Source organism: Saccopteryx leptura, chromosome 2 (genome assembly GCF_036850995.1).
Source record: "Saccopteryx leptura isolate mSacLep1 chromosome 2, mSacLep1_pri_phased_curated, whole genome shotgun sequence".
Classification (NCBI taxonomy): Eukaryota; Metazoa; Chordata; class Mammalia; order Chiroptera; family Emballonuridae; genus Saccopteryx; species Saccopteryx leptura.
In genome coordinates this window covers 44,946,961-44,962,380 of record NC_089504.1, presented here as the reverse complement: position 1 = coordinate 44,962,380, position 15,420 = coordinate 44,946,961, and the positions used below count along the sequence as shown (strand labels likewise).

General features: G+C 38.3%; 1 protein-coding gene across 3 annotated transcripts in view; it reads right to left on the bottom strand.

Annotated features, from left to right (window-relative positions):
* The window catches only part of LOC136394579 (ras and EF-hand domain-containing protein-like), a 79,311-nt gene that overhangs the window by 37,813 nt on the left and 26,078 nt on the right, over positions 1 to 15,420 (bottom strand). For all 3 annotated transcript variants that reach the window (XM_066367927.1, XM_066367925.1, XM_066367924.1), the window contains exons 2-4: positions 13,794 to 13,884; positions 12,665 to 12,760; positions 9,934 to 10,011 (exon numbers count right to left, since the gene is read on the bottom strand). In XM_066367927.1, the coding sequence (XP_066224024.1) occupies positions 9,934 to 10,011; positions 12,665 to 12,760; positions 13,794 to 13,884 (265 nt within the window). The remainder of the gene's footprint in view (positions 1 to 9,933; positions 10,012 to 12,664; positions 12,761 to 13,793; positions 13,885 to 15,420) is intronic.

Genomic DNA, 15,420 nt, shown 5'->3' with positions numbered 1-15,420 from the left:
GGGGGGAGGTAAAGGGTGTAAAGAGGGACAAATATAAGGTGACAGAAAATGATTTGACTTTGGGTGATGGGTATACAACATAATCAACAGTTCAAGTGCTATAGAAACGTTCACCTGAAACCTATGTATTCTAATTGATCAATGTCACCTTGTTAAATTTAATTTTCTAAATAAAACTTTTTTACAAAATTTTTAAAACTTTAAAAATTTATCTAAAATAAAATTCAAGCAGGTCAAAGTGGTGAACTGTGTACTTGGATTTGTCTTCCATCCCTTCTGAGACCCTATTTATGTGAAACACGAAAGGAAATAAATCAATGAAAGTATAAAGAATGGAAGAGGGACCCAACTGCATTTAAGTGAATTAAGCATTTCTGGAAATGGAAACTGGACAGAAACGTGCTAAGACAGAGAGCAGGGGTAAAGCAGGCCCGGAAGATGCATGTGGAGGGTTCTGCCTGGAACAGAGGAGAGGCAGCTGGCCATACAGAAGCCCAGAGAATGAGAGCACAGCTGAATACAGGTTCAACTTATAAATTAAGTCACCTGCCCCTCAAGCCTATGCCTGCTCTTACCCTACGAAAGAACCGCAGATAGCCAGAGTGATTCCAAAGGCAACCAGACAGGGCTTGCCTTTACCATAAAAAACGGAATGGCTCTTGGAGGTAAACAGAGGGAGAACAGGGGATGAAACAGCAGTGGAAAGAGGCTTTGCATGGGGCATGGGGGCACGATGCAGTGGGCAGAGGGTGTTCTATTGAGTGAGACACTTGAAAACATGTCAATACAATAAATTGAAATTTAAAAGAACTATATGACTCCTACAAGGAAAGGTAAAGCATCCCTCTGAATACCCAGGCCCCACCCATTCTGGTAATTGGGGTCCCCCAGTACAACAGCCAGCTTCACACACACAGCTTCTAGAAAGACCCATGACAGGGTGGAGGCCTTGAGGGAAACAAATGCCTTTACCCAGCTGCCCAGAAACCTACCCCAGCTGCTAAAATGATCCGAAATTTCAAGAGGACATATGGGCAGCAAAGCAATCAATCCAATAAGGACTGAAACTTTGTACATTCTAAAATTAATATGAAGGAGAAAAATACGATTTCGGTGCATTGGGAGGAAAAATTAGGAAGTTATAAAGTATCACTGATATCATAAAGATGGCAGTTTTATTTGTTTTTTACAATAAGAAACAAAAAAACAAGAAATCAAAACAAAACAAACCAGGTGACTCTAAGAAAGTCATGATCCAAATACAAAGCCAACTAAGATGTGGCCGGACATAGAAGTGATTGTGCATTAAGAGGCTTCATTTGACCAAGAGTTTGGGTGACAGGGCTAATGGATAGAGAGACAGGAATGCAATTCTAGCTCATACTATCTCATTTCTTGGCTCCTCAGTGAGAATAAAAGAAATGTTCATTATTGGCTTTCAACTTATAGAGTTAACCTAAAAACAAAATAAAGAAAACTTCCTCATGGTCATATAAACAGATGCAAATATTATTGGTATCACAATAAAAAGACTAAAAATATAGTCAGCAAGCCAGGGGAGACAGGTGAGAGTTGATACTATAAGAATGCAGGGTTAACTATTGAAAGTTCAGAGAGATGACATCAGAGTAATGGCAGGGTAGGAAGCAATACCAATAAATCTCCCCCCAAACTCAATAAGATCTTCAACCAGAAACAGAAAAACCTATCCTTGGAGCCTCCAGATGTTTTGCAATACACCCGAAGGTATGATCGAGCGATAAATTGGCTAAATATATAACCAAACCCCGAAGGAAATAGGGAGTAAGAAATGCTCCGCCTTCCTCACTAACCTAAACAGGGCGGATTTCACTGGGAACTGAGAATATAGAAACTAAGGCAGGCAAAGGGGGTGAATAGATCCAGGCCGCGGCACAAACGGCCGAACCAGGCTGTGGCACGGAGATCCAAGCTGAGGAAAAACTGTTCCTGTGACAACCCAGGCAATACAGCTAACACTCGCGCCAAACCCAGACAAAGAAAGACAAGCGGGGCAGCCATTTTACCCAATCTCCTGGTCAGTGCGCACAGATAGTGGGCGAGAGATTCCTTCCAAAGCCCCGGGAGTGTGCGCCCGTGTTGTCCCACAGAGAGGCAGAGTCAGAGGCTTTTGTATGGGCCGAAAGTGGAATCTCCAGACCGCCCCAGCGCCCTGGGAAAGCCGCGCAAGGGGAGGGAGCAAGAACTAATTCCAACGCTGGAACTTTTCCGTGCGGGAGGGGGTTTTACTCAGAGGATGAGGCCGCTGATCTGATATCCTGGTCGGCGCGCGCAGATAGTGAGCGAGAGATTCCTCCGAGTGCCTCGGCAGTATCTGCCTGTGTTATCCCACAGAGGGGCAGAGTCAGGGGCCTTTTTGTGGGCCAAAAGCGGAAGCTCGGGCCGCCCCAGCGCCCTGAGGGTGCCGCGCATGGGAAGGGAGCGAGAACTAATTCCAACGCTGGAACTTGTCCATGCGGGAGGGGTTTCACTCAGAGGGTGAGGCGGCTGGCCTGATATCCTGGTTGGCACGCACAGAGAATGGGCAAGAGACTCCTCCCAGCACCTCAGGAGTGGGAGCCCATGTTATCCCACAGAGAAGCAGAGTCAGGGGCCTTTGAGTGGGCCGAAAGCAGAATCTCAGGCCGCCCCAGTGCCTTGAAAAAGCCACACACGGGGACAGAGAGAGAGAGCCAATTCCAACACTGGAACTTTTCAGTGTGGGTGGGGCGTTTCACTCAGAGGGCGAGACTTCTGGCCTGACATCCTGGTCTGCGCGCGCAGTTAGTGAACGAGAGTTTCCTCCAAGTGCCCCAGAAGTGGGTGCCTGCCCGTGTTACCGGACAGAGTGGCAGAGCCAGAGGTCTTTGAGTGGGTGGAAGCCCCGGCTGATTATACTAGCAGCTCTGAATGACTGAGCCTTACCCAGAGCCCTGTGCTGAGTGGGAATAGAGTGGGGAGTGGCCAGCTCTTTGAGCCTCTTACTATCCAGGCAGAGGAAGCAGCAACCCCATAGCTGGATTATCAGGCTACTAATTGAGGAAGGAAAGACTAGGAGAGAGGCTCCTGGAACACGGACTCTCTCACTGTCGTAGCCTATAAATGCTAACGAGCCTCGACTGTCAATGTGACTAAAGCACAATACATGACATTGCCATAGAGACTTATCAACTGCAAACCTCTACCTGAGCGTGCCAAAGGGGCAGAACCCAGGTACAGTCACTGACCAGGAAGAGAGAGAGAAAAGAAAAAGCAAGAAGATAACCTCTCAAAATCAAGAATAATCCACAGACTTTATAACCTATCCCATTTTATTATATTTGTTCGTTTGTTTCTCTTCATCCTTGATATTTTTTTTTCCTCCTCCAATTTGGTCGTTTAACTCTCTACCGGTCTTACTCTCTCCTCTCCTTGAACTACACTACCCATAAGTGTTACATCTTCCATTATCTTTTCTTTCCTCTTCCTTTCTCTCTATGAGGGTTGCACTCCAAAACCCTTAACTCTCTCTCTCTCTCTCTCTCTCTCCTCTTTTTTCTTTTTTCTTCTTTTAGTGGTTCCCTCTTTTTTTCTCTCTCTCTTTCTTTTCTCCCTCTATATTAGTTTCTTCCTTTCTCCTTTACGTCTCCTCTCATTCAAACCTCAATAACGAACAAATTATCTTATCTGGGACTCAAACTTATGTTTGTGGCATTTTGGGGGTTTTTTACTTCACCTTTTTAACTCACTAGCACTGCTCCCATCCCTGGCTCTCCATTTTATCTAGCTCTTGTTCCACTAAATACAATAGTAATTTTTTAATTTGTCCCCCCATTTTCCTGTTTCCCTCTTATTCCTCTCATCATAACTCTTAGTCAACCAACACCTAAACGCAAAACATTTTATTCTTGATCCAAATTTTTTCCTTATTTGCTTTTTGTGGGTCCATACCCCCTTTTTTCTGGGTTTTTCCCCACTTTATTACTTTTCCCCAATTCAGGCCCTCCATTACAGGCATTGTTTGTTCTATTTAATACAATATAATTCACAGTTCACCACAAGATTTTCTCAAGAAAGAGGGGAGAGGAGAGGAGAGAAAAAAAGGAGGGGGGGAATAATTTCCTTTTTTTAAAATTTTTATTTTATTTTATTTTTCTTTATTTCATTATTAATTTTTACAAAAAAACACAACTTTTTTCAATTTTTTATTTTTTTTAACTTTTTATTCTTTATTAAATCTCATTAATACTATCAACAAAACCACCCTCAGATGCCATTAAGGAAGAGAAAATCGAATATCATGGATACAAAAGAAAGAGAGGTAACACAGATAGATGAGGAAAAATCTATGGAGAAAAAATTTAATATATTTGAAACCTTGGAGCTAAATGACAGAGAATTCAAGATAGAAATCCTAAAAATACTCAGAGATATACAAGAAAACACAGAAAGGCAATTTAGGGAGCTCAGAAAACAACTTGATGAACACAAAGAGTATATCTCCAAGGAAATTGAAACTATAAAAACAAATCAAACAGAGATGAAAAACTCAATTCACGAGCTGAAAAACAAGGTAACAAGCTTAGCTAATAGAACAGGCCAAATAGAAGAGAGGATTAGTGAAATAGAAGACAAGCAACTTGAGGCACAACAGAGAGAAGAAGAAAGAGACTCAAAAATTTTAAAAAATGAGATAGCCCTACAAGAATTATCTGACTCCATCAGAAAGAATAACATAAGAATAATAGGTATATCAGAGGGAGAAGAGAGAGAAAATGGAATGGAGAACATACTCAAACAAATAATAGATGAGAACTTCCCAAGCCTGTGGAAAGAACTAAAGCCTCAAGTTCAAGAAGCAAACAGAACTCCGAGTTTTCTTAACCCCAACAAACCTACTCCAAGGTACATCATAATGAAATTGGCACAAACCAACGGCAAAGAAAAAATTCTCAAGGCAGCCAGGGAAAAGAAGAATACAACATATAAAGGAAGGCCCATTAGATTATCATCAGATTTCTCAGCAGAAACTCTACAAGCTAGAAGAGAGTGGACCCCAATATTTAAAGTCCTGAAAGAGAGGAACTTTCAGCCACGAATACTATACCCATCAAAGCTATCCTTCAAATATGAAGGAGAAATAAAAACATTCACACATACAGAAAAGATGAGGGAATTTATCATCAGAAAACCCCCACTCCAGGAATTACTAAAGGGAGTTCTCCAATCAGATACAAAGAACAAAAAAAAAAATAAAGCCACAAGTAAAAGCTCCAAGAAGAACACAATAAAACCAAATTTAAACTGTGACAACAACAAAAAGAAAGGGGGTGAGAGGATGGAGATTAACAGTAGCAAAGGACGATGGAGTGCAAAAGTACTCACAAAATAGTGCGCTACAATGAACAGGGTAGGAAACCTTTTCATTACTTAAAGGTAACCACCATTGAAAAAACCACCACAGAAGCACATGAGATAAAAAAGATAGCAACAGAAGAAAGATGTTTGGAATACAACCAAATAAAAACAAAAGATAGAAAAACGAAAGAGAAGGATCAAATAAGACACAAAACTAACAGAAAGCAATCTAGAAAATGGCAATAGGGAACTCACAAGTGTCAATAATTACACTAAATGTAAACGGATTAAACTCACCAAAAAAAGGCACAGAGTAGCAGAATGGATTAAAAAAGAAAATCCAACTGTATGCTGCCTACAGGAAACTCATCTAAGCAACAAGGATAAAAACAAATTCAGAGTGAAAGGCTGGAAAACAATACTCCAAGCAAATAACATAAAAAAAAAAGCAGGCATAGCAATGCTCATATCTGATAATGCTGACGACAAGACAATAAAAGTACTCAGAGACAAAAATAGCCATTTCATAATGGCTAAGGGGACACTGAATCAAGAAGACATAACAATTCTTAATACATATGCACCAAACCAAGGAGCACCAAAATATATAAGACACCTACTTATTGACCTTAAAACAAAAACTGACAAAAATACAATCATACTTGGAGACCTCAATACACCGCTGACGGCTCTAGATCGGTCATCCAAACAGAGAATCAACAAAGATATAGTGGCCTTAAACAAAACACTAGAGCATCTGGATATGATAAATATCTACAGGGCATTTCATCCCAAAGTGACTGAGTATACATTTTTCTCCAGTGTACATGGGTCATTCTCAAGAATTGACTATATGTTGGGCCACAAAAACAACATCAGCAAATTCAGAAAAATCGAAGTTGTACCAAGCATATTTTCTGATCATAAAGCCTTGAAACTAGAATTCAACTGCAAAAAAGAGGAAAAAAATCCCACAAAAATGTGGAAACTAAACAACATACTTTTAAAAAATGAATGGGTCAAAGAAGAAATAAGTGCAGAGATCAAAAGATATATACAGACTAATGAAAATGACAATACGACATATCAGAATCTATGGGATGCAGCAAAAGCAGTGATAAGAGGGAAGTTCATATCACTTCAGGCATATATGAACAAACAAGAGACAGCCCAAGTGAACCACTTAACTTCACACCTTAAGGAACTAGAAAAAGAAGAACAAAGGCAACCCAAAACCAGCTGAAGAAAGGAGATAATAAAAATCAGAGCAGAAATAAATGAAATAGAGAACAGTAAAACTATAGAAAAAATTAATAGAACAAGGAGCTGGTTCTTTGAAAAGATCAACAAAATTGACAAACCCTTGGCAAGACTTTAGCAAGGAAAAAAGAGAAAGAACTCATATAAACAAAATCCAAAATGAAAGAGGAGAAATCGCCACGGACACCGTAGATATACAAAGAATTATTGTAGAATACTATGAAAAACTTTATGCCACTAAATTCAACAATCTAGAAGAAATGGATAAATTCCTAGAAAAAGACAACCTTCCTAGACTGAGTCAAGAAGAAGCAGAAAGCCTAAACAGACCTATTAGTAGAGAAGAAATAGAAAAAAAACATTAAAAACCTCCCCAAAAATAAAAGTCCAGGCCCTGACGGCTATACCAGCGAATTTTATCAAACATTCAAAGAAGACTTGGTTCCTATTCTACTCAAAGTCTTCCAAAAAATTGAAGAAGAAGCAATACTTCCAAACACATTTTATGAGGCCAACATAACCCTCATACCAAAACCAGGCAAGGATGGCACAAAAAAAGAAAACTACAGACCAATATCTCTAATGAATACAGATGCTAAAATACTAAACAAAATACTAGCAAATCGAATACAACAACACATTAAAAAAATAATACATCATGATCAAGTGGGATTCATCCCAGAATCTCAAGGATGGTTCAACATATGTAAAATGGTTAACTAATACACCATATCAACAAAACAAAGAACAAAAACCACATGATCTTATCTATAGACGTAGAAAAGGCTTTCGATAAAATACAACACAATTTTATGTTTAAGACTCTCAACAAAATGGGTATAGAAGGAAAATATCTCAACATGATAAAGGCCATATATGATAAACCATCAGCTAACATCATATTAAATGGCACTAAACTGAAGGCTTTCCCCCTTAAATCAGGAACAAGACAGGGTTGTCCACTCTCTCCACTCTTATTTAATGTGGTACTAGAGGTTCTAGCCAGAGCAATCAGACAAGACAAAGAAATAAAAGGCATCCATATCGGAAAAGAAGAAGTAAAGGTATCACTTTTTGCAGATGATATGATCCTATACATTGAAAACCCCAAAGAATCCACAAAAAGACTACTAGAAACAATAAGCCAATACAGTAAGGTTGCAGGATACAAAATTAACATACAGAAGTCAATATGCCAACAATGAAACAACTGAGAAGGAACTCAAAAGAACAATCCCCTTCACGATTGCAACAAAAAAAATAAAATACTTAGGAATAAACATAACAAAGAATGTAAAGGACTAATATAATGAAAACTATAAACCATTGTTAAGAGAAATCGAAAAAGATATAATGAGATGGAAGAATATTCCTTGTTCTTGGTTAGGAAGAATAAATATAATCAAGATGGCCATATTACCCAAAGAAATATACAAATTTAATGCAATTCCCATCAAAATTCCAATGACAGTTTTTAAAGAAATAGAGCAGAAAATCATCAGATTTATATGGAACTATAAAAAGCCCCGAATAGCCAAAGCAATCCTAAAGAAAAAGAATGAAGCTGGGGGCATTACAATACCTGACTTTAAACTATATTATAGGGCCAAGACAATCAAAACAGCATGGTATTGGCAGAAAAATAGACACTCAGACCAATGGAGCAGAATAGAAAGTCCAGAAATAAAACCACATATATATAGTCAAATAATTTTTGATAAAGGGGCCAAAAACACACAATGGAGAAAAGAAAGCCTCCTCAATAAATGGTGCTGGGAAAACTGGAAAGCCACATGCAAAAGAATGAAACTGGATTACAGTTTGTCCCCCAGTACTAAAATTAACTCAAAATGGATCAAAGATCTAAACATAAGACCTGAAACAATAAAGTACATAGAAGAAGACATAGGTACTCAACTCATGGACCTGGGTTTTAAAGAGCATTTTATGAATTTGACTCCACAGGCAAGAGAAGTGAAGGCAAAAATTAATGAATGGGACTACATCAGACTAAGAAGTTTTTGCTCAGCAAGAGAAACTGATAACAAAATAAACAGAAAGCCAACTAAATGGGAAATGATATTTTCAAACAACAGCTCAGATAAGGGCCTAATATCCAAAATATACAAAGAACTCATAAAACTCATCAACAAACAAACAATCCAATAAAAAAATGGGAAGAGGACATGAACAGACACTTCTCCCAGGAAGAAGTACAAATGGCCAACAGATATATGAAAAGATGCTCATCTTCTTTAGTTATTAGAGAAATGCAAATCAAAACTGCAATGAGATACCACCTCACACCTGTTAGATTAGCTATTATTAACAAGACAGGTAATAGCAAATGTTGGAGAGGCTGTGGAGAAAAAGGCACCCTCATACACTGTTGGTGGGAATGTAAAGTAGTACAACCATTATGGAAGAAAGTATGGTGGTTCCTCAAAAAACTGAAAATAGAACTACCTTATGACCCAGCAATCCCTCTACTGGGTATATACCCCCAAAAATCAGAAACATTGATACGTAAAGACACATGCAGCCCCATGTTTATTGCAGCATTGTTCACAGTGGCCAGGACATGGAAACAACCAAAAAGCCCATCAATAGATGACTGGATAAAGAAGATGTGGCACATATACAGTATGGAATACTACTCAGCCATAAGCAATGATGACATTGGATCATTTACAGCAAAATGGTGGGATCTTGATAACATTATACGAAGTGAAATAAGTAAATCAGAAAAAAACAGGAACTGCATTATTCCATACGTAGGTGGGACATAAAAGTGAAACCAAGAGACATTGATAAGAGTGTGGTGGTTACGGGGGGAGGGGGGAAAGGGAGAGGGAAAGGGGGAGGGGGAGGGGCACAAAAAAAACTAGATAGAAGATGACAGAGGACAATCTGACTTTGGGTGATGTGTATGCAACATAATTGAAAGACAAGATAACCTAGACTTGTTATCTTTGAATATATGTATCCTGATTTATTGATGTCATCCCATTAAAAAAATAAAATTATTAAAAAAAAAGAAAGTTCAAGGCCAGGACATTATTGTTGGGATAAAAGAAATGTAACCATTTACAACAGGTGGGGCATCACTGAGGGAACAAGCCTGCATAAATTATATCTTTGATTTGTAAGATTAAATCAAAATATGATTTGAAAGGTATTTCATAGACTTTTCTCATTATAGTATTAATGTCTCTTTGAGCTTCTATTCCTGTAACAGTGAAAGGTTAGCATAACTATATTTAGGAAACAGTAGTCTAACAGGAAATGTGACTCCGTAAGTGAGAACGTGATTCTTACCATTGATAAATCATAAATTTGTTTTTTTTGTGCAGCCACATCTTCTTTCTGACTCACATGTTTTGACTGTTCTTCTAGCTGAAAGAGCAAATAAAATTTGTGTGTTTACAGACATATACCAAATTGATTCAGGTCAGTTTAGTAATATCATTGCATATAGAAATAAGAATTCTAGAAGTCTTCAATTTTCAAAATAAGAGAACTTTATAAGTCATTAAATTACATATAATCCATAAGAATTCAAAATTTGATCTAAATAATTTAAACACTGAAAAAGGAGTTTTACTGTTTAATAAAATTTCTTTGAAACAATTGGAAAGACCTTTTGGGAAACCACTGACTGTTAAGCAAACCAATCCTTGCTCTTTCAGTTATGTTGCATCAGCCTGCACCTCTATATTCACCTAGAACTTTATGAAAACTTAACACTTTCTATCTGGTATTATACTTATTTGTAAATGGTCTACCTGTCCTGCCAGAGTCTAATATTTTTAAGAACAAAGTTAGTGTCGTTTTCACCTATGTTTTCTTCACAGAGATGTCAGGTAATTCTTACTGAATGACTGAAATCAAATTTTATGTATGATGAGAAGGTAGAGACACATGCAAACAAAATTAGAGAAATATATCCACAAGCTTTGCTTCCTGGTTGGCTCATTAGTATTTCCAGTTGGCTCAGGATAATTTATAACCTGAAAAACAAAAATCTCTTCAATAAAAATAGGTTACACCCCAGGGGAAATGTGAGGATTTGTGTGTGTCATTAATTAAATATTTACATACTGTCCAAAATGTATAGTTTATTTCATTAAATCTAAGTCAAAATCTAAGTACTCTGACACTGGACTTCATCTTGCCAGAAGGTTCGCACACAACTGTGTCATGTCCGCACATGCTGACTGTAATTGAGACGAGCTGCTGAGTTTTGAGATGCACGCCAAGTTCAGAGAAGAGGAACTGTGGCATCACTAATTTCTCAGGATCAATGGCATACGGTAACGGCCATTTTAACAACTTTATAAACTTTTCTACTGATCTCAGACTTCGCTGTGAATCATTGATTTGCAGAACAACCCTTTGAAGCAAGCAGGAAGTCTGGTACAAGTGAGAAAGCACCAACTGTTTAGTATAGGTGACTCCGTTACTTGGTAGCTGTGTGCCTTTGAATAAGTTACTTAACCTCTCTAGAACTCAGAGTCCTCATCTGTAAAAAGTTAGGATATTTATATCGACTTCTAAAAAAATGTTTGAGATTTAGATTTTTTAAAATTATGAAAAAGTACTTAATAAACTATAAAGTCAACAAAATATCAGTTATTATGGTTAGGCAGGACAACATATTATTAATCACATTTTACAGATGAGAAGTTAATCAGAAAGAAGAAGTCAACTGTTTCAGACATTACAGGGCAGAAATTGAGACTCTACAAGAACTCAGGTGTCATCACTCCTGACTCTCAGGGCCTATTTGGTCTTCATCGTATGTTGTATTAGGGTAAAAATCTGTCTCTTCTTGCACACATTCTCTTAGTCTGAAGATTTCGGGAGACATGGAAATAAGTGAGGATGATGACGAGGAAAATCTGTGACTGACATAAATAACGGATTGGTTTATCCAAATTCTGCAATATAACCATCATATGTACAGTCTAATGACCTTTGGAAATTAGAAAAAAAGGTTAATATTGATAATAATTTTCCAAGAATACTATGAGAATTCTTAATAATTCCAGAGGTTTAAATCATGATAGCCCACAAAATACAGTTAATCATCACTTAAGCTCACTGCATATTAACACTGTAAGGAGTATTAAAGGTTATCACATCAACAACAGAAGCAAAGGGATGTCCTCAAATTCACAATGCCACTTTCAGAGCTGATTGTTTTGTAAGCGTTAACTTTCGTGCTAGCCATGATATTCTTGTTAGTTATGGAGACCATCCCATAGCAGAAATGCATCCAACACCGTGCTGGAGTCAACCTGTCCAACCAGGTGAGGGCCTGTTTTAAGCACCTCTTCCCAAGCTGTGCATTCAGTGATGTCAATTTAGTAGCTTGAAATCAGTAATGGAGTATTTATACCATGGAAACTGGCAAATGTTCTAAATCTCTTCCTCCCCACCAGAGCTGAAGCTAGTTGATAAAAATCTAGCAAAACTCCACTGCGTGGACCGTACCCTACTCATTTGGAACCAAATAAAGCAAAGGATAAAACCCATTCAAACTTTTGCTCACGCTTCAAAAGGTTCTCACCCACCTCTTGCTGATCTGGGGTCCTCAAGATCTGGAACTTTCAACATCGACGGGGAATATTCATTTCATTTAATAAAGATTCACTCAATATCTTCCAGGTCCCTTGCAGTGAGCTGGGGACAGACATACTAGGCTCTGTGACCAGGAGACAGTACCTCCACTGCCACGAGCACAGTCCACTGGACACGTGGAAAATGAGGGCCCTTAGCGGTGAAGACTAAGGAAAGAACAGCGGGGGTTGATGGACAACTGTTCAAGGATCGGAAATACTTCTTAGATCCATGCAAAAGGCAGGAGGCCATTGGAAACTTAAAAGGAAATGGAGGCCCTTAAAAATGTCTTTTCACGGAGTCTAACTCAATTCTGAGGTTTGACTACACCTGCTGCTCCATTGTGATTCCAAATGTTTTTAGCCACTAATAACTCAGACAAACTGATATCTGAAGCCATTCCTAAAATCTAGTGCCACATACCAACCTTTTTCAGTTTCATTTTCGTCACCTGTAAATTTCCTACTTCTGTTTCATACTGACGTCTGAGGTCACTGAGGGCTTCCTCAGCTTTGCATTTTTCCTAAAAGAAAATAAAAAGGTTGTGTTTATTTAAATAGGTTCTTCAAAACCCCAGAGATGAGAAATGATGTTGTTGAAGTAAGGCTGATCACAAGTCTCCTACATAGGGAGGGCAGAAGTGACCACGAGACTCTGGATACACGGCCTCCTCTGGGACTGAAACCACTCCTAGGATGAAACAACAAAGGCTCCAGGGTCAGGTTATTGTTCCCGCATCATCCATAACCCAGACAGGACAGAGTCAGGACACAAACCCCGGTCTACGGATGCCAACACTCAGGCCCTTCTCACTCAATTGTACTGTCTTTCAGAGTTAACAGGACAAGTGAATAAAAAAAGGAAACAAAGAAAAAGATACTTTTCTAAGAAAATGAAAGCCAACAGTACTTGGAAAAAAAAAAGGTTTATTTTCTATTTCCAGTAAACACTAATGATCCAAATTTATTTTATAAGGAAAAAAGGTCATTATTTCTTCCTTTGAAATCACTGAAGCATCCAAAACTTTCAACTATAAGAATTCCTGTAATGATGAATAAAAGTATATCCCAAATGTACCTTTACTTATAATTCATATTCCATTATGGAACATGGAGGTTAGCAGAGGGAATGTGAATGTCACTGTCATCTAGCGACAAGGCTGGCAGTAAGCATGGGCAGTGAGACGGTGCTGTGTGACACTGGAGCACCTCCTCTGCAGGAGGCTGGCTCTGTCTTCTCCTCAGCCCTCAGCTCTCATGGCACCTCCTCTCAACCAGACCTCTCATCCTGAACATCCCCCTGTGCCAGGTGCGTCTACACACACTCTGATTCTTTACTGCACTTGTCCCTATCGAAATTATCTGCTTCATTTATTTCATTATTTATTCTCTGTCTCTCCCTTTACCCTACCTACCACCCAAAACCACCACCACTAAAAGTGTCCTTGTCGGGAGCCCCTGTGGGAGCCTGAACTTGCTCCAGCCAGAGGATGCCCAGTGCCCAGTCCAACAGGGCGTGTCATGGGACTCACTGACGAACGAATCCCACACACTCACGTCTTTCCGCGTCTTGTGTTCTGCAGCCTGAATCCTCTGATCCATTTCCTCTTCCAGCTCACTCAGCTGCATGGCTGCCTTGTCCTGGGCTCTGAAATTCAAGAGGATGCACACCTTTTCATTATATGTACTCTTGAACTTGGAACATGCAAGCTTTGACTAATCTATTTCAAGCCCTTTATTTTACAAATAGAAGAAACAAAATATTTAAAATAATAATTGCTGTACTTTCTACATATTAAAATAAGATTAGCAATTTAACCATTTAGGTGTAAAAGGACATTAAAATATATATTAAATAAATGGAACAGATTGGGTAAAATGGCATCAAACTAGATTGTGTCAAAAAATTGATAAAGGTAATGAATTACTGGGAGGCTATCAAATTTTAAAAGTTCTTTTCTCTGTCATGACTGAGCTATAACCCTGGAAATAAATAAATAAATAAGAGAGAAAGAGAGAAATGAAGGAAGGAAGGAAGGAAAGAAGGGAGGGAGAGAAGGAAGTGGAGGAGGGAAAGAGAGATTGGGAGGACTCGAGGGATGGAGAGAGGGAGAGAGGGAGGGAGTGAGGGAGGGAAAGAAAGAAAGAAAGACTCCATGGCAAAGAGATGGTTAGATACAATTTTGAAATTTCATTATATGAAACACCCAATGTTATATGCTAAGGTAGAAGGGAAAAAAAGGAGAGACTCATCAATTATTACTAATCAGTTTCTGAAATTTATAAATGTAGATACAGTTACCCTTTGGAAAATGTTTGGTTTTTTTTTACTAATGTACTCAATAAGTCACATTTTATGGAGGCAAACCATATTGATTTGCTATAAAGTCAGAAATGAGAACATTTTGTTAAGAAGAGTTCCCATTTTATTTAACAATAGCCTCGTATGAAGAAGACTTCTGTCACTTTAGAATGATTGAGGCTTCAGATTAAGCCCTAAAATAGATATTTTGGTTCTCTCTCAGCTCTATGTCCAATTACCTACATTTTCATACCCGTATGACTTGCCTACTCAACTGGATTGTACGTGACTGAAAGCAGCCACCGTGAGATTCAGAGAGTCAGACACTTGGGTCAATGACACGCCGCTAATAAAGAGGAAGGAGCAGGAAGACCTAATTAGAACTCCCGTCTTCCAGTTTGGTGGCTTCTGCTACGTCATCCTCCCTGCTTGCAACTTACTCCCCTGCAACACAATTTACTGGTGCATAATTTAATTCCTACATAAAGTTCCAAACGAGCATTGAGGGGTGAGGGGAAGAATCCAAAGTAAAATTTTGAGTGACAAACTACTATTGTCTGCTCCTGTTGTTGTTGATGGGTTTTCTTTAACAGAAAGGTACATCAATTTATAGAGATAAAGTTAAGTAACTCTAAAACAATACCTAAATTGATTGTTTAATTTCATGTTTTACCAATCTCCAATAAGGATATATTTCAGATTTTATGATCTTAAACATAAAACATATACCTATTATTTTATGGTCAGTTAAAAATTACTTCATAAATTCCTGTATGTATCTATTTATATGTGACAGTCCTTATACTCACTACTTAATAATTTTTGTTAAAAAACAAAGTTTTCAGAGTTATTTCAAGAGAAAATTGTTAAGAACGGCCATCT